Source organism: Ostrinia nubilalis, chromosome 25 (assembly GCF_963855985.1).
Source record: "Ostrinia nubilalis chromosome 25, ilOstNubi1.1, whole genome shotgun sequence".
Classification (NCBI taxonomy): Eukaryota; Metazoa; Arthropoda; class Insecta; order Lepidoptera; family Crambidae; genus Ostrinia; species Ostrinia nubilalis.
This window is the reverse complement of record NC_087112.1, coordinates 3,482,853-3,509,637: the sequence shown is the minus strand read 5'-3', so window position 1 is coordinate 3,509,637 and position 26,785 is coordinate 3,482,853. Positions and strand designations below refer to the sequence as shown.

General features: G+C 41.1%; 1 protein-coding gene across 1 annotated transcript; it reads left to right on the top strand.

The window, feature by feature from the left end:
• The first annotated feature begins 302 nt into the window (after positions 1–302).
• LOC135084076 (potassium channel subfamily K member 3-like) lies at positions 303–16,392 on the top strand. Its single transcript, XM_063978818.1, has 13 exons — positions 303–810; positions 958–1,604; positions 1,950–2,105; positions 3,265–3,391; positions 4,275–4,465; positions 7,001–7,188; positions 11,048–11,162; positions 12,030–12,117; positions 13,275–13,550; positions 14,581–14,748; positions 15,826–15,984; positions 16,068–16,235; positions 16,296–16,392. The coding sequence occupies exons 2-13, from the start codon at positions 1,478–1,480 to the stop codon at positions 16,390–16,392; spliced, it is 1,860 nt and encodes a 619-aa protein (XP_063834888.1). The 5' UTR covers positions 303–810; positions 958–1,477.
• Positions 16,393–26,785: the final 10,393 nt, after the last annotated feature.

Sequence of the window (26,785 nt, the reverse complement as noted above, 5' to 3'; positions counted from 1 at the left end):
TTAATGCCCTCTATCCACAGCCTTTAGAACTGAGAGTAAACACCACGAAACCACCCTGCTTTTTCTGCAGAATTCAGTGCTGCCATATTATGGAACATTTGTATGACATAAAATATTGAAATCTTAGATACTTTGAATGGTAAACTTGTATTCTACATTCTAAATAAGTGTGTATTATCAGATGAAATTACTTATCTTGATAGCTACTCTACAAAAATTCATCTTATGCATGTATTTAATCTGTGACTGAAAATGAATTTACGTCACAGGGTGTTTTTTTAACCTTGCAACACAAAGCCAGGTCAAGGAAGTGCAGGAAAACTGTTCACTGATAATATTTTTTGTTATTTTTAACAAATGCAATTATGTAAATCATGTAATATTGTTTTATCAAGATGATAGTGAGATAACTATTCCCCCGTAATGGACAATTTAAGTGTGCGAGTGATCGGCAGGACAAAAAACTAGGTGGTGCGTGACAGAATACCGCATAGGATAGAAACTGGAAATTAATTAAATTTAATCTCATTCTGCCGTTTATTTTCTAGTTGTGACCTTCCATGTCGTAATAGAAGTAATTAGGAACGATACTCTAGCTGTTTTCATTAAAAATAATCGTCATAACATTTGACCCAGTTACGTACGGTGGCGTGTGCGTTGACCTATGGACGTGAATGCGGACAAGAAGCACGATGTTATTTTTAGGATATGTACAGCTTTGCAGATAATTAAATATTTATAAATGCCGTTCACGGTGCCGGATTGAGAAATTAACTGCAAAGTTTGCTGCTGCGATTGTCACTTGGAATGGTAAGTTCTTTGTTTGAATTTCGAATTTATTGTTCTAACTTCGCGATATTTACTGTCATTTCTGGCCAGTACATAATCTTGGCAATTGTTTTTATTTTTCAAATTAGGTCTCTTCACTCAACAATGGAAATTTTTTGCTCTTTGCAGGTGATATTCTGCTGCCAAACCAGTTGTGTAAAATATATTGCATGGGTGCAACAGTGATACAGTAATCTAATGGAGATATGCCAAAACAAACCTAAATAAATAGCCAAATTGTCTAAATTATGACTTCCTTCATGGGGATCAATTTATGGATAGAATTTCATTCATAAAAACAGTTTTTATGAGTTTTTCCCGTAATATAAACAAACTGCCAGTTGTGATTTTACAATGGAGATCAGATTACCTGACTAAAGAAATTCTAAATTATAAGAAAAAAGCTGGAAAGCATATCATCTATTACTAGCTAGCCTGATTGTGAGGCTGTATGTTGAACGTAGCCCCAAAATGAGTTCCGAATTTGAATGTTTGTGAACCTTGTTGTACGGAAGCTGCAATGGTGACTTAGCATCGAAAATAAGTATTAAACATAAGACAATATGGTGTTTATTGACTGATTGGGACAACAATAAAGTGGGATTTACCTGGGCCTTACGCCCTAAGGCCGGGGTAGCCCTCGGCAGTGATGAAGAAGCAAAATGTCCGCACTCTATCGTTAATTGTGTGCACATTTACCTATTTGCTAGTGGGTGCAGCAGTTTTTGATGCCTTGGAGTCTACCACTGAACGACACAGATTTGAGGTGCTGCAAGGTGAGATAATCACATTGGCCTATATTAAATCAAAATACCTTTGCCTTTGTTTGCCTTTGTTTTGTAATTTAATGAGTAATAAAGCCTTTATAATATTTGTTAATCTAGACCTGTAAGTATTAATTCAATTGTTTGTAAAAACTACAATAATATTGGCACCAATTTATTGGTTGTTGTTTAAAAACAAAAGATTATGAAGATTTCATTTGTTATAATTTAAAAAAAACCTTTAGCCTTGTTATTAAAAAATAATTGTATTTTCAACTCTGAATATTGATTGATTAAGATTTTTTATGCAATAATGTTATTTCAATTTCTGACCGAACTTATTCCATTACGTTACAGCAATCGAAGGCATTATCATAAGAAAATACAACATCACGGAAGAGGACTTCCGTGTGATGGAAACAGTGGTCCTGAAGTCGGAGCCACACAAAGCCGGTCAACAATGGAAGTTCACTGGGGCCTTCTACTATGCCACTACCGTGCTTACAACGATTGGTATGTTTTTTTAAATATTGACGTACTTTGACTTACATTTTATGCAATGTTATTGGTCTTGTAAACAAAAAAAAATGTATGGCTAAGTGGTTTTGTTATTGCTACTGAAAAAATTATGTTCTACTTTTATTTCATTCAAATTAAGTGAGAATCCATAAAGTCAAAAAGTTTGTTTTGAACTGAGAATGCCATGCCAAAGCTTTTGTGAATACCTACTAACTTTTTAAAAAATAACTGTATTACAAGTGGATTCAACACAGTAAACTAGTTTTCCTCCTACTGGTAGTCCATTGCTGGCACTATTGACCTAGTGTCGCCCATATTACAACTCCATAGCAAGCCTCCATGTAAACAAAGGACATAGCACATTTATCAAGCTGGAAAGGGATTAGGGTATATAAGGGTAACCGTATCAACTCGAGGCGGTCAGTATATTCTTTGTATGAAACTCCATATACTGCAACATACACTTATCCGCACCGTAACGTAAACGCCTCGCGTTGCAGTTGACAGCGCGCGTAAGGCGATGACAGCTCGCAAAAGGCGATACGATGTTGATTCCTTTCCGAGTTGATATGGCTGCTATGACCTTTACTTTAGGTTGTCTATCAGACAAAAGTCTCTTTTATACACCACTAAATTTTAATCACCGGAAAAAAAAAATCTGGGTAATGAGTTATTGATACTGATCCCATTTGTGCAAAAAAAAAAGTAAAATAAAGTGACTCAAAATATCCTCCTAAAATTGGTAGTTTATTGACACACGCGTCGCTAGCACTATTTACGTACGATAATGTAACACTTATTAGAATTCAAAATGGTCTAAGTTAGCTAAGTATGTAATAATAACACTGGAAGCGTGTTCGAGGCGTGAGCGAGACAGATAGATCGATGCAACGTGCGAGCGCGTACGACTACTCTAGCGAGCAACGGAGTGACCCAGCTGTGACGCGTAAAATACGGACTAAAGAAAATTTAATAAAAAAATTAACTTTATGAAAAACATTTCTTTTTCTTTTGCTTTAAATTTTTCACACGTTTCTACTTAACCTGTTAAAAATTTTTCGGTGATAAAAATTTAGTGGTGTATATTTCTTTCTTGTCTTGTGTGGCGTACATTAAAGATGTTTTATTTAATTATCTGTCTATGTTTCTACAGGCTACGGTCACTCGACGCCAGCCACGATCGGCGGCAAGCTGTTCACGATGTTCTACGCCATCGTCGGCATCCCGCTCGGCCTCATCATGTTCCAGAGCATCGGTGAACGGGTTAACAGGCTTAGCAGGTAATTTAGATTATTCTAGTGTTTTACTTATACTGAATACGGAGCTATTTCGATAGTGTTTATTATCTTTCTTCAGTGTTATGCCTATTCTAAGATAGGTAAAGACACTTCCGAAGTTTTCATTTTTGTTGCAAAATTGCTACTACTGTAAAAGATGCCATATTGATAAAGACCGTGCCATCGTCATAAGTATTTTACCGCCTTACACCTTTGAATCTAAGTTAAACTTTATGAAGTTACTAATAAAGAATATTTGGTTAAATACTAACACTCACTCTAGTCTAGTATATTGAAATACTAAAAACCTAACAAAAACAAATATCATGATTCTTAAAAACAGATACCTATAGCAAAAATTTTTCTAAGCATGAATAGATAACCTTTATTGACCGTTTTTGTCTTGAGAGAAGAAAAAAAGTCATCTATGTAAATGACACCAAGTATGTCCCAATAAACTGCAACTTTTTGTAGCAGTCTGTTGCTAAACTATTTGGTGTGCCATTTTTGGGACTCTAGCATTATTTAAAATTTACTCAGCTCTAGTCCACTTTTATTTTCCTGTAACAGTGGTAGGATTAAGTTATATTGGAACTTGTAAAAACGCTTTATATAAGTCTACATATTATTTGAAAAAAAACCGGTAGTACCGGAAAATGCAGCGTGGAACAAGGTGGACCGACGACCTGATAGAGGTAGCAGGAAGGCGCTGGATGCCGGCCGCTATCAACCATGCGATGTCGAAGTCATTAGGGGAGGCCTTTGTTCAGCAGTGGACGTCCTGTGGCTGAAATGATGATGATGAAATAACTTATGAATTTTATTTATTTATTATTACAATATTTAGCCGTTACATCTTTGATTTAAATATTGAAATTGTCCACAGCGTAATAATAAAGTCAATAAAGAAAGCCATGGAGTGCGAGCAAATCAACGCCACCGAGGTGGACCTAATCTGCGTGGTGACGACGCTGTCTTCGCTGACCATCGCGGGCGGCGCCGCAGCCTTCTCCAAGTTCGAGGGATGGAGCTATTTCGATAGTGTTTATTACTGCTTCATCACCTTGACCACTATAGGTGAGTGCTGTAGTTGCAATCAGTCTTAAGACTAGTAACAAATCTGTTCTGTAATGCTGTCAAGCAGAGTGGCTCTTCCCATTGGAGTATTATCTGCTGCCCAGAGCTACAGACGGTCTTCTAAGCTCCAGGATACAATGAGGATTACACCTGATGGATTACCCCGCTCTTTGTATTTCGCTGCCAAACTCCGAATTTCCTCTAGGATTGATCCCTGTTCAAGGCACTCGTGAACTTCATTAATGGTAACTTTTGCAATTGTTCTTAATATCTTTGGTGCTGGAGTATATTTATGTTGAAATCACTCGGGCTGGCCCACAGTCGCAGACCATAATGTCCAAAATTCCAAATGGCTCAAGGATGAACTAGTATTTAAGTAGTTTGTTGTCCAAATAGTCTTGCGTTAAGCTAAAGTGGAATTGCTTCCTTCCGAGCAGTTGGATTGGTTTTCTATAATGTACTTAGTCAGGGCGAAAAACTCCGATACCGCGATGCAGGATTGTAGGCACAGCGCTGTGTTCCATAGCATACATGTATCAGCGCCATCTGTTGTGAAGCCACTGAGGTGGACCTGATCTGCGTGGTGACGACGCTGTCTTCGCTGACCATCGCGGGCGGCGCCGCGGCCTTCTCCAAGTTCGAGGGATGGAGTTACTTCGATAGCGTCTATTACTGCTTCATCACCTTGACTACCATCGGTGAGTCTTTTTTTCTCAGCCCTAGGACTATGAGTAAATCTGTTCTGAGATGTTATGCGGAGAGGATTCAAATTGGAAGCATCAACTTATCTGCTACGAAGAGCTACTGTCGTGAACTTCATTGGAGTAGGTACCCAGTCACTTATGCAGTTCTTAATATCTTTGGCGCTGGAGTTTTGGAGTTCTTAGGATATTTGAATCCACATGCGTTGCCCCACAATAGTATGTCCAAATGGCTATAGGATTACCTTGTTATATGTAGGTAGTCCAACTAGTCTTGAGTTCCTTCCCTAGAATCCGGTATAGTGTGATATGATCAAACACCAAAGCCAACGAAACTAGGGTAGAATTGCTTCCTTCCGAGCAGTTGGATTGGTTTTCTATTTATACTTAGTCAGGCCGAAAAACTCCGATACCGCAATGCAGGTTTGTAGGCACAGCGCTGTGGTCCATAGTATACATGTATCAGCGCCATCTGTTGTGAAGACACCGAGGTAGACCTGATCTGCGTGGTGACTACGCTGTTTTCGCTGACCATCGCGGGCGGCGCCGCGGCCTTCTCCAAGTTCGAGGGATGGAACTATTTCGACAGTGTATACTACTGCTTCATCACCTTGACCACCATCGGTGAGTGTCTTACTAGAAATTGACCTTAAGAAGACTGAGGCAAATCTATCCGTGATGTTGTCATGCGGACTTTTAGAGCTACATATTGTCGTGAACTTCATTGGATACTTTTGCAGTTCTTGGGATCTTTGGCGCTGGAGTTTTTTAGTTCTTAGGATGTTTGAATCACATGCGCTGCCCCACAGTCGCAGACCATAGTATGTCCAAATGACTCTAAGATGACCTTGTATTATTTTGTTGTCCAAATAGTCTTGAAGTTCCTCCATAGAATCCGGTATAGGCTTGAGGGATATGATCAGCCACCAAAGGAAGCTAAAGTGGAGTTGCTTCCTTCCGAGCAGTTGGATTGGTTTTCTATTATAATTAGTCAGGGCGAAAAACTCCGATACCGCGATGCAGGTTTGTAGGCGCAGCGCTGTGGTCCATAGTATACATGTATTAGCGCCATCTATTGTGAAGCGACCGAGGTGGACCTGATCTGCGTGGTGACGACGCTGTCTTCGCTGACCATCGCGGGCGGCGCCGCGGCCTTCTCCAAGTTCGAGGGATGGAGTTACTTTGACAGTGTATATTACTGCTTCATTACCTTGACCACTATAGGTGAGTCTTTTTTCTACATGAAGGTATTTGCAACCGGCCCTAAGACTATGTTCTGTGATGCTGTCATGCGGAGTGGCTTACCATTCTGCTGGCCAGAGATACTGACGGTCTTCTAGCTCCAGGATTTATAATGAGGAGAATCAGTCGTCTCATGTAATGGATTACCCCGCTCTTTGTATATCGCTGCCGAACTCCGAATTTCCTCTAGGATTGTTCAAGGTACTCCGTAAACTTCATTACTTTTGCAGTTCTTAGGATATTTGGTGCTATGTTTGAATTACTCGCGGTGCCCCACAGTCATACTGTCTCAGTATCATATTATGTCCAAATGGCTCTAAGATGATAATAAGTAGTTTGTTGACCAAATTGAATCCGGTATAGGCTTGTGGCGTATGGCCAATCGCCAAAGGAAGTTAAGGTGAAATTGCTTCCTTCCGAGCAGCAATTCCTCCTTACCTTTCCATACAAATCAGTAATCAGCCAATTGATTGAACAGTAGAATCAATCCTTATTTGATCCATAATTAAAGCGACACTAATCTGTACGTGCGAAACAGAGCGTCAAGCATTTCTCTGATCTCCCAAATTCACTTCTGAATTTCCACCACCAGGTTTCGGCGACATGGTGGCTCTCCAGCGAGACAACGCGCTCAACCGCAAGCCGTCGTACGTGATGTTCGCGCTCATCTTCATCCTGTTCGGGCTGGCCATCGTGGCCGCCTGCCTCAACCTGCTCGTGCTGCGCTTCGTCACCATGAACACCGAGGATGAGAAGCGCGACCAGCAGGCGCAGGAGCAGGTGAGCTGGTGATCCCACAGGAATAAGGGGACTAATGCAAATCCATAGGATCAGGTCAACAGAGACTTCTTATTCCCACAGGAGAAGGTCTCGAGACTTCTCACACTCACTGCAGAGAACCAGCTGGTACAAGAACAGATCAAAGATTATATTCCGATGGAGGAGCCGATCTAGTGACTTATCATTGCTACAGCTTGATTCCTCTGTAGTTGAGCAAGAGACTGGATGAAGCTCGCTTCTAGATTACTCTGTTCTTAAGGCCTACATTCCTCTGTAGTTGACACTCCCGTATGAAGGTCGCTTCTCGTCAGCCTGCCTGATCGTCACTTTCTATGACATGAGCTGCAGCCAAGAGTTTCTCGTGGTGGGCTATCTCCCTTTTGCAAATGAGACCGACACACTGCTCTCTATACTAACGCATGCCGTTACGAGTGTTACGACTCACGACTCAGTGTAACCCTGAAGGTGTTAAACAGATCTTCTCTCGGGATGGATTTCCACTCTGTTGGAGCATACCTCTATCTCATCGTCCTTGGTTCCTTGCTTCCTCCCTATTGGAGCAAGCCTCCGTCTCTTACCGTCCCTGGTTCCTTTAGTCTCCTCATCACACCATAGTGTCTCTGTAAGACACCACGCCCCAACCGCAAGCCGTCGTACGTGATGTTCGCGCTCATCTTCATCCTGTTCGGGCTGGCCATCGTGGCCGCCTGCCTCAACCTGCTCGTGCTGCGCTTCGTCACCATGAACACCGAGGACGAGAAGCGCGACCAGCAGGCGCAGGAACAGGTGAGTTGGCGGTCCCACAGGAACAGAGGGCCCAGGAGCAAATGAGAGGGCTGGCATATCTACAGGAACAGGGGAACACATCCATTTCAACAGGAACTGGTCAGTAGAACCCTCTCATTCCCACAGGAACAGGTTTAGAGACTAATCAATGACACAGGTAGATTCCCCTGAGGCTGGGGAAGACAGTTCTGTTTAAAGCTAGCTTCTAGAATCTTCAAGAGTTGAGAAACAGAGTTGTTGGTGACGCTCGCTCCTGCCTTCAGTATGATAGTTTCTTTCCACCAAGTAAGATGCAGCCAAGAGCATCTCAATGTAGGCTTTCTGCTGCTTGCAGAAGAGACTGGCGACTGGCTTCCCATTATCCTACCGCATGCCATCACAACTGAGTGTAACCCTGAAGGGGTTACACTTCTCTGGAGGTCTCTCAAGGTGGGCTTCCTCTCTATCGAAGCAAACCTGTCTCTTATCGCCCTTGGTTCCTTGCTTCCTCCCTATTGAACCAAGCTTCTGTCTACCGTCCTTGGTTCCTTTGGTCCCTCACTGCAGACACCACGCCTCAACCGCAAGCCGTCGTACGTGATGTTCGCGCTCATCTTCATCCTGTTCGGGCTGGCCATCGTGGCCGCCTGCCTCAACCTGCTCGTGCTGCGCTTCGTCACCATGAACACCGAGGACGAGAAGCGCGACCAGCAGGCGCAGGAGCAGGTGAGGACATTGCCACAGGAATAAGAAGACTCGTGTACTCCAACAGGAAACAGCCAGTAGGAACTTCACATTGACACAGATGCACCATCAGGACATTTAGTATCTACTGCAAAGAAGCTGGTGGTCCCACAGGAACAAAGACTGATCCATTTCCACAGGAACAGGTCAACAGAGACTTCTTATTCCCACAGGAGAAGGTCTAGAGACTTCTCACACGCACTGCAGAGAACCAGCTGGTCCAAGAACAGGTGAGAAGGTTATCATATTCACAGGAATGCGTCTAGATACTTACCATTGCTACAGCTTGATTCCTTTTTAGTTGAGCAAGAGACTGGGTGAAGCTCGCTTCTAGATTACTCTGGTCTTAAGGCACGCTCCTAGATTCCTCTGCAGTTGACAGTCCTGTATGAAGGTCGCTTCTGTCTTCAGCCTGCCTGACCTTCACTTCCTATGACATGAGCTGCAGCCAAGAGTTTCTTGTGGTGCGCTTCCTCCCTTTTGCAGAGGAGACTGACACACTGCCCTACATTCTACTATATGCCGTCACAACTGAGTGTAACCCTGAAGGGGTTACATAGGTCTTTTCTCAAGGGGGTCTTTCCTCTTTATCGAAGCAAACCTGTCTCTTATCGCCCTTGGTTCCTCGCTATTGGAGCAAGTCTCCGTCCCTTATCGCCCTTGGTTCCTTTGGTCCCTCGCTGCAAGACACCACGCGCCAACCGCAAGCCGTCGTACGTGATGTTCGCGCTCATCTTCATCCTGTTCGGGCTGGCCATCGTGGCCGCCTGCCTCAACCTGCTCGTGCTGCGCTTCGTCACCATGAACACCGAGGACGAGAAGCGCGACCAGCAGGCGCAGGAACAGGTGAGGACTAGGACTCCACAGGAATAAGGGGGCTAATGCAAATCCATAGGAACAGGTCAACAAGAGACTTCTTATTCCCACAGGAGAAGGTCTAGAGACTTCTCACACCCACTGCAGAGAACCAGCTGGTCCAAGAACAGGTGAGAAGGTCATCATATTCACAGGAATGCGTCTAGATAGGTACTTACCATTGCTACAGCTTGATTCCTTTGTACTTGAGCAAGAGACTGAGTTCGCTTCTAGATTACTCTGGTCTTGAGGCTTGCTCCTAGATTCCTCTGCAGTTGACAGTCCTGTATGAAGGTCGCTTCTGTCTTCAGCCTGCCTGATCTTCACTTTCTATGACATGAGCTGCAGCCAAGAGTTTCTCGTGGTGGGCTTTCTCCCTTTTGCAGAGGAGACTGACACACTGCCCTACATCCTACTGTATGCCATCACAACTGAGTGTAACCCTGAAGGGGTTACACAGGTCTTCTCTCAAGGTGTGCTTCCTCTTTATCGAAGCAAACCTGTCTCTTATCGACCTTGGTTCCTTGCTTTCTCCCTATTTGAGCAAGCCTCTATCTTCTACCGTCCTTGGTTCCTTTGGTCCCTCACTGCAAGGATCACGCCTCAACCGCAAGCCGTCGTACGTGATGTTCGCGCTCATCTTCATCCTGTTCGGGCTGGCCATCGTGGCCGCCTGCCTCAACCTGCTCGTGCTGCGCTTCGTCACCATGAACACGGAGGACGAGAAGCGCGACCAGCAGGCGCAGGAGCAGGTGAGGACTAGGACTCCACAGGAATAAGGGGGCTAATGCATATCTAAGAGGAATAGGTCAGGACAGCTACATCATGAAGTCATTTAGTCTCCAAGGTAGACAAGCGGCCCAGGAGCAGGTGAGGACATTGCTACAGGAATAAGAAGACTCATGTATACCAACAGGAACCAGCCAGTAGGGATTTCACATTGACACATCAGCACCATCAGGACATTTAGTCTCTACTGCAAAGAAGCTGGTGGTCCCACAGGAACATAGACTGATCCATTTCCACTGGAACAGGTCAACAGAGACTTCTTATTGCTACAGGAGAAGGTCTAGAGACTTCTCACCACCACAGCGACATAATCAGGTCATTTAGTGTCCGCTGCAAAGAAACTGTACTTGCGGACCCAGGAACTGGTGGGAGACACTTCCACCAAGAACAGATAACTTAGAGACTTCTCATTCCCACAGGAACAGGTCTAGATTTTTATTATTGCCACAACTTAATTCCCCAGTGGTTGGAGAAGACAGTTCTGAGCGAAACTTCTAGATTCTTTGAGAGTTGAGGAAGACAATTCCGGGTGAAGCAAGCTTCTGCCTTCGACCTGACCGCCATCAAGTCTGATGCAACCAAAAGTATCTTGAAGTAGGCTTCCCACTTTTTGGAGCAAGGCCAAAAAGGCTATGCCATTTTATTTTATTTTTATTTATTAAGGATACAAACAGCAGATAATGATTGTTAATGTGTTCGCTCGCAGGCGCAGCAAGTGGCAGTGCGGTTGGAAGGTGACGTCATCACGGCGGATGGCGCGGTGTTACGCGGCGTATCACGCGGCACAAGGCTGCCTGCCGACAACCGCCAGCGACCACAAGGTTATTAAACAAACACTTTCTGAATAAGAAGAGATGGGAGAAGGATTATCATGCAAAGATAGTCTTTTTTTTTACACATTAGCACTTTTTCTTGGCGCAATTTTTTTAGCCACTTGATATTGCCGTATAGTCGCGATACATCCATACATCCTTGTATACCTACCTATTCACTCATTCATCCCTCATATTATACTGTGCTTTTTTTACTTAAAATATTACTGGGATGCAGAATGTGCGAGTCTCGTAGAGAACCAGAGATATAGTTTGACCTGTCCATAGCACAACCCTGATACAATGAGAAGGTCATTTGAAATGGTTATCATTATTAATTTGACGAAAACCAATTTAATCCTTAGGTAGGTACTAATATTACAAATGCGAAAGTAACTCTGTCTGTGTCGCTTTCATGCCTAAACCACCTATTTTGATAAAATTTGGCATAGAGATAGTTTGAGTCCCGGGAAAGGACATAGGATAGTTTTTCTCCCGGTTTTTGAAACAGGGACGCGCGCGATAACGTTTTTCTGTGACAGATAAAATGGCACGCGGGCGAAACCGCGGGCTGAAAGCTAGGTATCTAAATATATAACTCAAAGGTGACTGACTGACATAGTGATCTATCAACGCACAGCCCAAACCACTGGACGGATCGGGCTGAAATTTGGCATGCAGGCAGATGTTATGACGTAGGCATCCGCTAAGAAAGGATTTTACGAAACTCCACCCCTAAGTCACGCGTACGAAGTTGCGGGCGGCCGCTAGTCTTAATTTTTTTTTTTCTATAATAATTTTTAGTATGAGGATATCATCAATCGAAATGGCAACATGGCAAGCAATAGCTGGCGTTACTTAATATACTTGTTGCAGGCGACGCGTCGGTGATGCCGCTGTACGTGGACGAGGAGTACGCGCCCAGCGTCTGCAGCTGCTCTTGCGGCTGCTGGGGCGCCAACAAGTGAGTGCCCACTGCCCACCGCTGGGCGACAATACTCAGTGCCCATCACTGGGCAACGACACATAGCCCACCGCTAGACATCAATACTCAGTGCCCACCGCTAGACATCAATACTCAGTGCCCACCGCTAGACAACAATACTCAGTGCCCACCGCTGGGCAACGGCCAACGAACACTAACGCCCGTATTCACAAAAATTACTACAAGGTCTCACAGTACGCGTGGACGCACAGGGTGACAAACAATCACACAGTTCCATTCAACGTTGTGCGTCCGATTTGCTGCTTCATTTAGCAAGTATCGTTTGTGAATACGGGCGTAAGGCTGGGTTGCACCACCTGACTTTAATTATAACAAGCGTCAAGTCTGTCAAACTCTGTACAAATATCACCAGTTACGGTTAAAGTAAGGCCTAAGACTCCGCCCAAATAGACCACGGACCACAGCCGGTGGCTCACCACTTCCTTTGGTGGTAGTGATAGTCGGTGGTCGCGACACTGACCACTTTGTAAAAATCCAGAACTAACAATTGAATGTAAAGAAAATGTAGATAAAACCAATTGTGAATAGAAACTAGAAATCATTTAGTTTTAGATGTTGACCTATGACAAAAAGACTATCATAATAATCAAGTTTAGTGTTTGTGATACTGTGTGGTTATGTTTTAGTGCCCTGTGTGAGCCCCTATAATATAATATAGTTATCCGGAATGAATGAGCAGATGATATACTTTGACTTTAATAGAAAATTCTCATATAGGTAAATAAGAACTGAAAATATTTTTATGACAACTAAATCACTGAATGAGATTTGATCCTGGCAATAAAAAATAAATTGCGCAATAAAACACGGTACTTGATACTGTTTTTCTCTTGGATTCGGTGAAGTTAATTTTACCGTTTCAAGACGCCATTCTGTGTGTGCCACTATTCAGTACTTACTACAGTTTAGTAATGTAAAGATTTTTAAAACAATTTATTGAGTATACTCACCGTTCGTCATACGCCTCTTGATCACTATCATGAAAATTGACTTGAGCAAAGACGCCGCTTGATCTTCATGAAAAGTGATTCGACCAAATATCAATTTTACATTCTTTACACTATATCGTCTGCTCACCCCAACCTTCGTAGTCTCCAAAACCCCCTTCATTTCAGATCCAACGCCCCCTACCGGGACCCGCTGTCACCAGTGCCTCCCACCAACATAAAGCACATAAAATCCAAAGCGTACCGGGAACTTGGCAGCATTCCCCGGTATATCGAAAAGTCGTCCTCCAAAGATCGCTCCCAATCCCTAAGACTGAATTCTGCGTCGGGATACCTGTATATGAACGCGAGGAACGACTTCCAGTTCGATCCTGAAGATTTTAGGGAGATGGTCGCTAAGAGACGGGAACAGCTACGTAAGGGCATGATGATGTATGATATCAGGTATGTGGATGTATTTGCAAACAACACTTATGCTTTGTGTATAAGCACTATTCGTTACTTTGCCCATTTTCTTCTAACTTTGTTTAAATGTATCACACAAAAAATCTCGTATGTCAGAGAAATATCTATCACAAACCAATTTTATTTACGTTAAATTGTGTTTCTTTCTGTTGATCTCATGCTAATGCTGCTGTGACACACGCAAAGCTTCGTCATTTTTGTTATTTTTTTTCTGCTAAGCTGCTGTGACACAAGAAAAATTTAAAAAAGCTAGCTTAGCATTCGCTATGTATACCTAATATTTACCAGACAATTTTGTATTAAATTTTTACTTTTCTAATTTCATGCTTCCGCTATGTTGTTTGTAGATACGAATATGATTATTAATGTGATGTTTATGTATATTTACGTAGTAAGCGTTTGGGACACACAGATGCACAATATTATAGAATAAGCATTAGTAGTTTGTGAACACCATTAGAACCACTAATCCTTAAGCCCATTTCATTAGACTAGTCACCAATTAGTTACCTTAACATTAGGTCCAAAGAAATTGAAATTTATTACACATTGATGACTACTGACTACGTTAACTATTATAAAATATCTTATCCTTTGCTAAATCAAAAGACGACTGTGTGTCAATAAAGTGTACATAGTATCTGCTACAGTCACATCTCTTTGTATTGTTTTGCACGCGCGATCGACGCGCGTTTTGAGCACCGCTATGTGACGCAGACGCAGATGGGATTCGCGCGATCGCTCGGTGCAATCTCTCAAGTTTTAGCATACAGCCAGGAGCTCTCTAAGTTATTTGAGACGCGCCATATAAATATCCACGCCCCCCATCCTCCAGTCCAGATTATTGGTCGTATTGAGCAGTCTAAAAAGTATTCTTTCAGAGGTCGCAGGTTTTTTAATACCTACATGGATGGCCCGCGCCCCCCTTTAAAGGTCTTAGCGCCTCCCTTGGAACCTTTGGGAACTGGCATACAGCCTAAACGGGCTATAAAATGTCTTCCTTATCCAGGTACAACAATAACGAGCAACTACTCGGGTACCGCGCGTCGGCGCCGCGCGAGTCGCCGCCGTCGTCGCTGTGGTCGCGCGCCGCGCGCAGCCGCGACCCGCTCGTCGACGACTACGACTCCGAGAAGTCGTCCTACGCCAGGAAGAAGCTGCTCAAGAATATAGCTAGGTACATAGAATTAAGCTTGCGCCATTTTCAGCTTCTGATATTGCCTCAGAGAAGAGAGAAAATGCTCCAGAACAAAGCAGGAACTGCTGCTCCAAATCAAAGCAGGAACTGCTCCAAAACAGCAGAATCTGCTCCAAAATATAGCTGCTTCAAACCATAATAGGAACTGCTCCAAAACAGCAGGAACTGCTCCAAAACATAACAGGAACTGGTCCAAAACGTAGCTAGGAAGGTGCTGTCATCAAAAGTTTAAGATCACACCAACTTCTTCCCCTATCCTCTCAAAGAAGTAAGGAACTGCTCCAAGACATAGCTAGGAAGACGACCTCATCAGCAATTTTGCAGCGTCTCGTTTCCCCTTAGGGACACACTAGTTGCAGCTTCTCCTTGCCTCTAGAGAAGTGAGGAACTACTCCAGAACATAGCAAGGTAAGTTGTTCCCCCATTCAGGTACCGTCAACAGCACATCAGCCATTTTCGTTGCAAAATCGCCCCTATTCCACCTACATAAGACACCTGAACTAACAACTACTCGGGTACCGCGCGTCGGCGCCGCGCGAGTCGCCGCCGTCGTCGCTGTGGTCGCGCGCCGCGCGCAGCCGCGACCCGCTCGTCGACGACTACGACTCCGAGAAGTCGTCCTACGCCAGGAAGAAGCTGCTCAAGAATATAGCTAGGTAGGTACATGCTCACAGCATGGAGTCAAGGTAGCCCCAGTCGTAGTTTCCAATCTCCTCAAAGGAAAAAGAAACTGCTCAAGAATATAGTTAGGTACGTACCTATACCATAGGTATAAGATAGCGCCAGTGGAAAAGTCTCCTATCCCCTCAGAGGAGACAGAAACTGTTCTAGAACAGCGCTAGAATGGTGCTGACATCAGAATATTATACTTATGTAAGACCACACCAGTTCCAGCTTCTCCCATTTCCTCGAAGGAAGAAGAAACTGCTACAGACAGCTAAGAAAGTGCTCATATGATAGACGCAAGCGATAGCGACAGTTTCCTTCCGGCTTTCCCCTCAGAAAATAGAGGAACTACTAGACTACACAGGTAAATTATCTTATCAGAAATTTTAGGGACACACCAGTTTCAGCTAATCCAATCTCCTCAAAGGAGGGAGAAACTCCTCCAAAACAAAGCAAGATAGGTGACCTGTTAAGAAACTTAAGGTCACACCATTTGCAGCTTCGCCTATTCCCTCAGAGAAGCAAGGAACTGCTCCAGAACATACCAAGGTAAGTTTATGCCCCATCCAGGTACATTCGACAGCACATCAGCCATTTTCATTGCAAAATCGCCCCTATTCCACCTACATAAGACACCTCAACAACGAGCAACTACTCGGGTACCGCGCGTCGGCGCCGCGCGAGTCGCCGCCGTCGTCGCTGTGGTCGCGCGCCGCGCGCAGCCGCGACCCGCTCGTCAACGACTACGACTCCGAGAAGTCGTCCTACGCCAGGAAGAAGCTGCTCAAGAATATAGCTAGGTACGTGATAGTATCTTAAATTGAAGCTAGCGCCATTTTCAGCTTCTGGTGTCTCCTCAGAGAAGAGAGAAAATGCTCCAGAATAAAGCAGGAACTGCTGCTCCAAATCAAAGCAGGAACTGCTCCAAAACAGAGCAGAAACTGCTCCAAAATATAGCTGCTTCAAACCATAATAGGAACTGCTCCAAAACAGCAGGAACTGCTACAAAAACATAACATGAACTGCACCAAAACGTAGCTAAAAAGGTGCTGACATCAAAAGTTTAAGGTCACACCAGCTTCAAACTTCCCCATCCACTCAGAGAAGGAAGAAACTGCTGCAAAACATAGCTAGGAAGGTGCCCACATCAGTGTAGTACATTCGACAGTAAATCAGACATTTTCGTTGCAAAATCGCCCCTATTCCACCTACATAAGACACCTCAACAACGAGCAACTACTCGGGTACCGCGCGTCGGCGCCGCGCGAGTCGCCGCCGTCGTCGCTGTGGTCGCGCGCCGCGCGCAGCCGCGACCCGCTCGTCGACGACTACGACTCCGAGAAGTCGTCTTATGCGAGGAAGAAGCTGCTCAAGAATATAGCTAGGTACTTAGAGTTAAGCTTCCGCCATTTTCAGCTTCTGATATTGCCTCAAAGAAGAGAGAAAATGCTCCAGAACAAAACAGCAACTGCTGCTTGAAATTAAAGCAGGAACTGCTCCAAAACAGAGCAGAAACTGCTCCAAAATATAGCTGCTTCAAACCATAATAGGAACTGCTCCAAAACAGCAGGAACTGCTCCAAAAACATAACATGAACTGCACCAAAACGTAGCTAAAAAGGTGCTGACATCAGAAGTTTAAGGTTACACCAGCTTCAAATTTCCCTATCCTCTCAGAGGAGGAAGAAACTGCTGCAAAACATAGCTAGGAAGGTGCCCACATCAGAAATATTGCAGCGTCTCCTTTCCCCTTAGAGACACACTATTTTCAGCCTCTCCTTGCCTCTAGAAAAGTGAGGAACTACTCCAGAACATAACAAGGTAGGTTGATAGCCCATTTAGGTACAATCACAGCACATCCACCACTTGTTGCAACATCGCCCCAACTCCAACTACATAGGCTGCCTTTCTTTAAGTTTAATTCGATATCTGTGTTAGACTCTCAGAATACTTGTTCCGTATTCTGAGGTTAGACTCTATAACCATAATTTATGGACGCACTGGTGCTTCAAGAAATAGATACATCAGTGCATTGTCATTATGTTTTCTTCAAAATATTGTCAACCTTCTAACCACCCCATTCCTATTCCAGGAACACAGCCAACAAACGCGTAGAAAACTACTTCTACGACGACGCAGTATTGCATTTCGACGACGAATACGCGTTCGACGGATCCATGTTGTTTGCGAAACGGAGAAAATCTCCGGAACACCGATGGGAGGACTACAACTGCCAGTTGCCAAAGAACCCTCACGCCGACACCGAGTCAAATGACGGTAGTTATGGATACTATTTGCCTGATGAAGAGGAGCAGGATCAGTACTTCGTTAATGATACCCTGACGTTCACTATGCCTTCCACTCGCGCGAGCGTTTAGTATAGGGGTGGGTATTTTAAAAGTTTTCGGGGCCAAATCTAGCCGACGAATGGGACAGTATTTAGTTCGTATTTCTGTGTGCTTACCGTGAGTTTACATTAGGCGTGCTCCTAAGTGATTGTACAGCGCCCCTAACGGTTACTCTCAAGGACTAAAATCGTCATAATTTTTTTTAGGCGTTTCGTGTAAACTCATGATAAAGCTACTGAATATGAACTTGATGACAGACTATAGTCTGGTCCATATTAAAAGTCAGTTCAATCTCAAACCTATGTTGATAGAATAATACTCCTACAAAAATCGTTGGCTGGATTAAAGCCCTACGCAGGCCGTATTTTGCTCACCCCTGTAAATAGTGTACGAAGAGCAAAGTGATTAGGGTTGCCAGGCCTTGAAACCGAAAATTCGGATACCTGATTGTTCAATCGGATATTTAGATTACGATGTAATTAAGGATCTTCATCAAAATCCTGAATCTGAAAAAAGAATTCACATAATGAGAATTCAATCTGTCACGAGTGCGTGAAAAAGTTAAATAAATGGATCGGTAATACATCCAAAATAAAACCTAACCAAAATCCGTAGCATTCTTGTTCAAACTTCATCATTGGTTGAATTTAATTATTAAAACAAATCATAAAATCAAATCTATCCATGCAAGCTGACAGGTATTAATCGCCTGGCAACCATAACCGCTAGCCAGTGAAGACTCACTACAGTACTCAACAGAGAACAGACTACCTACCGATCGAGCTATGGACTGCCCTATTGTAGTCCCGGACCGCTGGACCACTGAGAGCCCTGAGCGATCGGTCTACTGCCTAAGCCGTTGGTTTATGTGACAAATGCGATGTTATTGCCTATCTAATACCTACAATTAAGTCTGATCTTAATGAGGGTTTTCGCGTCAGAAATCCGCCAGATGGCAATACGTAGACGCAAGGTCCAAATGCTGCATGATTGGTTATTTTTGACATGACATTGACAGATATATCAAAATCCACCAATCACGCAGCAGTCAGACCCCACATCCACGTCCCGCCATCTAGCGGATCTTTCATACGCGAAAACCCTCATTGAATTACAAACAGAGAGATACATATTATTAAACACAGCCTTATATGGTAATAATATCTTAGGCCACGCCTACTTTTCTTAATCTTGAGAATCAAAATACAGGGTGACTGGAACTGAACCCGCCATAGCTAATACGCGTATAGAGGAGGTCATTTGCTAATTATTGAACCTTACTTTCTATGACTAAAGTTTCATAGTTTAGGAGATATGTCAATTTTCATACTTTTTCCGAAATTTGACCTAAAAACTGCTTAATTTTTTTTTCTCGCATGATTTTAACTGATTTTTTTGTTTGATACTAATATCGAATAAACCTTTAGTCAAATAAAACAAATTTCAGATCCAGATAATGATTGAATAACTAGTTACGAGCCGCCAAAGTTTAACAAAAGTATAAACCACGATAAAAAATTCAAGTTCGAATTCGATTTATAAAAAAACTAATGGTGATAATGGATTGCCAATGATCTTAAAAATATCTTTACCTTCTCTTCTTTCCAATGATATATCATACGTAGTAAGTAGATATTGAAATTTATTAAAAATTCAAAGTTTATGGAAGAAAATGGAGTAATAATACGAAAATTATCCATACAAAGTTTCTTCAAACATCTCATATTTTCTGCTATACTCCTTTTCATAACTATTTTTGTGTGTTTTTTGAAAAATTAATTTAAAATAATAATCACATTATGAAGAAAAGATTTAAAAAAAATTCAAACTCAACTTTGTATGGATAATTTTTGTATTATTACTCCATTTTCTTCCATAAACTTTGAATTTTTGACTAATTTCAATATCTAATTACAACGTGTGATATATCATTGGAAAGAAGAGAAGCTAGAGATATTTTTAAGATTATTGGCAATCCATTATCACCATTAGTTTTTTTTTAAATCGAATTCGAAGTACAATTTTTTTTCGTGGTTTGTACTTTTGTTAGACTTTGGCGGCTCGTAACTAGTTATTCAATCATTATCTGGATCAGAAATCTATTTTATTTGAATAAAGACATATTCGATATTAATATCTAATAAAAAAAACTGTTGAAATTACGCGAGAAAAAAAATTTGAGCAGTTTTTAGGTCAAATTTCGGAAAAATCTGAAAAAAGTATAAAAATTGTCATATCTCCTAAACTATAAGACTTTAGACATGGAAAGTAAGGTTCAATAATTAGCAAATGACCTCCTCTATACGCGTATTAGCTATGGCGGGTTGAGTTCCAGTCACCCTGTATAGTCTCGTCAAATTCTCATGTGTTTACAAAATACAGTATTGTTGCCTGTACTGCCTGCCAGTCCATCAACTTGGAACTAAACTAAACATTTCTTCAATTGATTTTAAACCTTATTACGATCAATTACAGTTGAAATCACATCTTTGAAATACTTAGGCCCAGTTTTTTGATTCATAGTTAAAATAACAAATTGTTAAATTTTGCTACTAATGGTTAAATATTAACAAAATGTTAAATAATAGTTTAAAAAATGTACTAAAAGTCAAGCTAACCATTGTTCGAAAAACATTTTTTTGTGATATTTAACCACTTGTCATTTGACATCTGTCAAATTTGACTATTGGTTATTTTAACTACGAATCAAAAAACCGGGCCTTAATTGTGAAACCTGACCTGAAGATATCTACCACATTAAATTGGCATTGGCGATTTTCACATAAATCAAAGGCATGACAGATTGTAGTCGTAAACCGTCGCCAGCGCTCAGTCAAGCCGCGGCCGTACATGGACCGCCCCGCTCGCGGTGAGGCCACCGACTGCGCGACCTAGGTTAGTGTTAGGACGAAACTTATAAATGGGCCAATTAATTAAATTAGTCTTTTACAATTTGCTGTAGACTTTGAAGTTATAGCTTTTACACGTAGGTGGATAGTTGCGTTTTTTATTATCTCGATAGCGCGGTGGATGTAACAATAATAGTGGATAATATTATCTTCTATTTATGAACCTTAAAATTCAATAATTTGGTGGGTTTTCCAATGTCTTCTTAACTCAGTAGTTGTAAAAGGTTGGATTTCTCGATTTTTTAATGTAACCAACTGAATTGAGAACCTCCTTTTGTTGAAGTCGGTTAAAAATGACATTACACAGCACTTAGCTAAAACACAAAAAAAACGTGAGGTTTGGTTCGATGTAGATAATTATTTATTACTTAATAGAACAAAAATGCCAGCCTTAGCCATTTTTGTCGAATCAGCCATCATTTTGACGAATCTAAAACTTTGTTGATGCTAATCAGCTCCTATTACATTTACACAAGATTCAATAAGTTTACAGTTGTCACTATTATTGTTGTGTCCACTCCGCCAATACTGAGCTTCGGGCTTCTTTGTAGATATTGTATAGGGGCCGCTTCGATCGGCCGTAGATAGGTTACGTTAACGAGAAATTCTAAATTTGGAGTCTCATACACGTCATACAAACCGCGGCAAGATGTAACACATACATTGTAAATATTCATATTGCCCTGGCTACATTAGAAACATGTTTATTTAGTACTTACCTACCTAGAAATGCTAAGTAACTTTCAATTGAGCTAACTGCGCACTTCGCTGGAATGCGATTCGCCAGGTGCGCAGTTAACTTGACTGTGTTGTATATTATGCACTAAATGGCACCACAATATTTTTTTTATCCACAACGAGGAAGCTCTTGGCCTGTATCTCACATGATGGTAAGTGATGATCAGGCCGAAGGTGCAAGCGAGCTTCACCCGGAATCCTCAACCACGGAGGAACTGGCTATCTTACCTCTAACTGCCGGAACACAACAATATGCTGTTAACATTGTTGTTATGGCGACAGACTAATGGTATCTAAAATACAATAAATTTAACTTCTAATCAACCTCTTTTGCCGATTTTACCAAAGTGGGAACAATTACAAAATGTTTTTTCACTAAGATCATAATTCGATCTGGTATCCTAATGTACGCCAGGCTTTAGGTCGTTGTATTATGTCTTGCCAGGATTTTAGTGGTATGAGACGTTTGCTTAAGCGGGCGTTTCGATATTCGAACACTTTAATTTAACTTTACGAATCGTTAGGCTTCCTTAAGAGTCGCACGTAAGCTCGGGAGACTAACGTAGTAATTCGCACTACTTTGAATCGGGCTTGCGTGTACTCGTTTTTAAATATTGATCTTCATTTGCGTGCCAGTAGCTAGTAACATAAATAAAATTTAGAAAACGAGGGAATTTTACAGAGTTCAGAGAATTTTTCGTGCCAAATTTTTAACGTTATTCAAAATTACATTGAGTATTTAAAAAGTGAATTGTTTTGGCCCAGCCGCTGAAAGTTATTTGAAAAATAAAGTGTTTATTATTATTACTTCAAATTGTTTTTGGTATGACCATTATAATTTTATTCGGTGAAACCATAGATTACGCTATGAGTGTACCTATTTATAATTTTATTGATTAAAAATTACTCCATACTTTTGTGTGGACTTATTATTTAGACAAAATGGTTAATTTAAATCTAGTCGCATATATCTAACTGATCTCAAAACTGATATTGGAAGTAAGTGTTATTGTGAAATAGTAATAATGATAAAACAACGTTCATTATTAATAAATCCTTTTCTTTTAAGGCTTGTGAGTTTAGTTGTTAAGTTATTGTGGTAAACCCAAATCAGATGCCATTGTGTTTTCACGGTAAAGTGTTCCTCGCTACAACCAATAGGGATGTTTCCTGGATAAAAAAGCAAGAGTTTGAATTAGTCCATCGGTTAACTTATCAAAAAATACTCGTTACGTATTCTTCTTTTTTAAACTGATGAAAAATTAAAAGACATTAAGTGCGCCAAAGTTCAAAAGAAGAGGCCTATGACGTCATTCAAAAAATGTACGTGTGCAATATTTTTTGATAATGTAATTGACGGACTAAGTTCTTATATAGGAAACTAGCCTATTGTGATCTTTTGTGACTCCCCCTTCTATCATCCCTCAATTGTCTTCTACCTATCTCATATTTTATTTAAAGATTAATCGGAAAGACCAAAGCTGTATAAGACAATAAAACATCAAAAAGTTCTCTCAATACCTCCTATCAATATAGGAGCTCAGTAGCAAATAGCAATACCCTAAAAATAATAAATAATACCTACAGCAGTCCAATGGTATCTGAAACTTAGTTTAAAATGAATCCCACTTTGTTATTTGCATTTGTGTTAAACCTACATTGTAGTATTACATGTCTACGTCTTCCTAGGAACTATTCATTATTGTTATAGCTCATTTAGCAAATGTTTTTGGACGAATTCAGGCATTTAACGTAATTTATTATGTCACTGAAGACAAATATTTGTTATAAAGATTTTTTGTTTAAAAACCGAACAATTTGCTATATGTTCTGGTACGCAGACGGTCTCACTTGATTTTTATTTTGCGTATGTTCATGCATGGTGTGACATTTGCGACAATATTTTTGTCGTACGTCCCCACTGGCGATTTTTTCTCATTTGTCACCAGTGGTGAGAAAGCCTGTAGCTACAACTGGGAAAGTATGTGTTATACATCGCCACTGCTGACAATCGGGATTATTTTTCCCACTTATCTTCAGTGTCAACAACCGGGAATAGACGAGCAGATCTACTATTTTTCAACACATCACCGGTTCAACTAATTTAACTACATATAAATCTCCAAAAACATTTGATCTTACTCTAGCATCAAATTCACTCGTTCAGTATTATTTTGCTCTGTGATATTCGTATGTCGTATCGATAACTTGTACCATATAATGTAAAGTACGTGGGGTCTGACCTCAGATCATAGAAAGAGAATAGATATGAAGTCGCGCGTAACTACAACGAGAACCAGTGTCCCCACATTTCCCCCACCACAGCTCCCACACACACATTCAACTGTGTAAAAACAAAGCGACTGAGAGTCTACGACAACATGTGCAACCGGCTCAAAAGTGCTGTGATTGGCCAGAAGGCGTGCCTTATGGCCAATCAATGGCCGCGTGACGTGACGCACACTTTGAAAAAAGCAATTAGAGAGAAGAAAGATAAAATGGAGTCGATAAGATATCGATACTTTAAATCCTGGGGGCAAGGCTCGAAATTGGTTAAAAAAATGCTTGTATGAAAACCTTTTTATTATTATACGTTATTATTATGTTCTTTAACGATTTTTGCATAAAGGAGTCAGTTCCATTTTGTATGGACGAAAAACTCAGAATTAATTATTGGGACTAAATGAAGTTACCTTATATTAATTTACCCCAACCAAAGCTCAATGTCGTTATCGATGGAGTATAGAAGTTATAGACTGACAAAGTTTGTATGAAAAGTCATGGGTTAAGTAGGTACTTGCGATTTTTACCAGTATTTACAATATTGGTAATATATTATTATTTACTTTAATAATAATAACAGGATCACTGTAATTATTATTAACTACTATCGCGCATTAACTTTTTAATTATGGCGAAATTCGTACCGCCTATGTTTATCAAAAATAATGCCTATATTAGGCTTTCAACTAGCTCTTATAGTAATTACATAGTTGACAGTTACTAATCCCTTCTACTATTGTTATTGTTTTTGTAAAAACTTAAAAATCGCAAGCAACTCATGATTTTTTCATTCAAAATTAGAAAATAGAAAATAATAATTAACTTCTATTTATCGATAATAGGAAACCGTATTAGAACACGAGCCCTGCACTATGTTACGACCGGCACATGCGGCCGTACTGTGTATTTTCACGCGTCAGTGGATATCGGAAGAAATAAAATACATTGCGCAGTAGTTACGCATGACATAAAGTGGTTGCTAACTAAATCGTCAATGTACAACGTGTTTGAATTTTTATCACCGCTAATTTCGATATCGCAGTAAATGTCACGGCACTGAATTCGTTCGTAAAAATGTTTAGTTTTTTTTATTTATAAGCAAAATACCAATGGATTTGCAATACTTACATGTGGTAAATGACTTCATTGTTCATGTAGTTCTTCGTTTCACTTATGTTATTGCACGTTACGACGCATTATCCAACAATATCGGAGAACATTTCCTCAGTACGACTGAATCGCGACTAAACTGGCGTCGCGGGCGATGTTCGTTTCTGGGCATATCGCGGAGACACGCGCCACGCCCCCGTTTCACATCTATTCCCTTCTATGATCTGAGGGTCTGACCGTGTGAACTGAATTGGAAGTAAGATTGTAGTCCACTATGTTACAATAAAGGCTTGCATCCACTAGGGCGCTGCGTCGAATCGCGTTTGATCGCTCGAATCCCTTAGTTACGAACATACGCCTCAGCACGGGGAATTGGACAAGAAATGTTCAGTTTTTGTATCTTAATACAAGATAATAGAGTTCCCAATAATGTGGTTAAGAGGAGTGAAACGTAAGGACACGGCGCCCTAATAGATGTTTGGTTTAAAACAGTAAGAGACGTCGTTTATGTTCGATTGAGTTTCAATTTTGCTTCGAACTAGTGAATTTTATCCCAAATAGTGCGAGACTTACGTACGCCTCTTAATAATATTTAGCCAAATAGATATTTCGTTATGTGCCAAATTTTTACACAAATAAAATAATTATGTTAGTGATTAATAAGAAAATAAAATTGAATCCGTTGTATTGATCGGTTCAGTATTTGAAACATATTTAGTCCACCGAAAAATCTTGCGTTATTTGGCATAGAATGAACAAAACTTGAATTTAACTGTACTTTAATGTAAAATTATTAAATTCGATGAATCTAAGCGTGATGTATAAACTTGAGTGTGGCCTCCCAGGTTTGTCTGGACTGAATTTACCAAAGCTGAAGACCAAGTCAATTTAGTTGATGTGTTAAAAGATCACTCAATGTGTTAAGTGTATCACACATTAGATAGCTGTAATACAAAAATAATACCCGAAACTGTGGGACTTGATGTTAAAAAGATAGACCAAAAGACGAATAAATTGTTAACTGTATAAACCTTTCAGTTTTGGTAAATTATTTTTAAAGACTGACTGTGAGAGAGGCGTTTCAAATAAAATCGAATTATACAGTGCGATGCGATTGTAAACTAATAATGTAATTTATTGTATAATAAAATTCGTTAAATTTTGCGCTGCGTTGCACCAGCCAGTGTGAAGGGGAAGTTTATATTGTGCTTAATTTTAAAGTTCCTAAAAACTGAATAAATCAGTTTCAAGATACATCATTGACTCAATGTTATGTTTTCTTTTTAAAATAACTTCTTATCTAAGTATAGATCGTTTCATCCACGAAGTCGCGCCTCACCATTTTTGGTCGAGGGAAGCGCGGGGAGCAGGGAGTTTGATCCGACCAATCCGAACGTCATTGTTGGCATTGACAGCGTTGCAATGAGGGTTTTCGCGAATGAAAAATCCGCCAGATGGCAATACGTAGACGCGAGGTCCAAATGCTGCATGATTGGTTATTTTTGACATGACATTGACAGATGTGTCAAAATCCACCAATCACGCAGCAGTCAGACCCTACATCCACGTCCCGCCATCTGGCGGATTTTTCAATCGCGAACACCCTCATTGGATAGTTGTCCGTGAGTGCGCGTGCAAACTACAATGATGACGCTCGGATTGCTCGGATCAAACTCCTCGCGCCCCGCGCTTCCCTCGACCAAAATTGGTCTCGTCTTCGTGAAATGAAACGATCTATAGCAATCTTTACCAGTATTTTAGTGTGAGGTAAACTTTCCACTAGAGAAACTAGTTGGTGCGCACAGCATTCGCGGTACGTGGCGATAGTTAAAGCGATGCGAGAAAACTGTAATTTTAAATGAAACTGTAACATAATGTCTGATTTCATTAAAAAATACATGCGAGCGAAATTATGCATTTTCTTTGAAACCTTTGTTGTACCCTTTTTCATGAGTGTTGAATC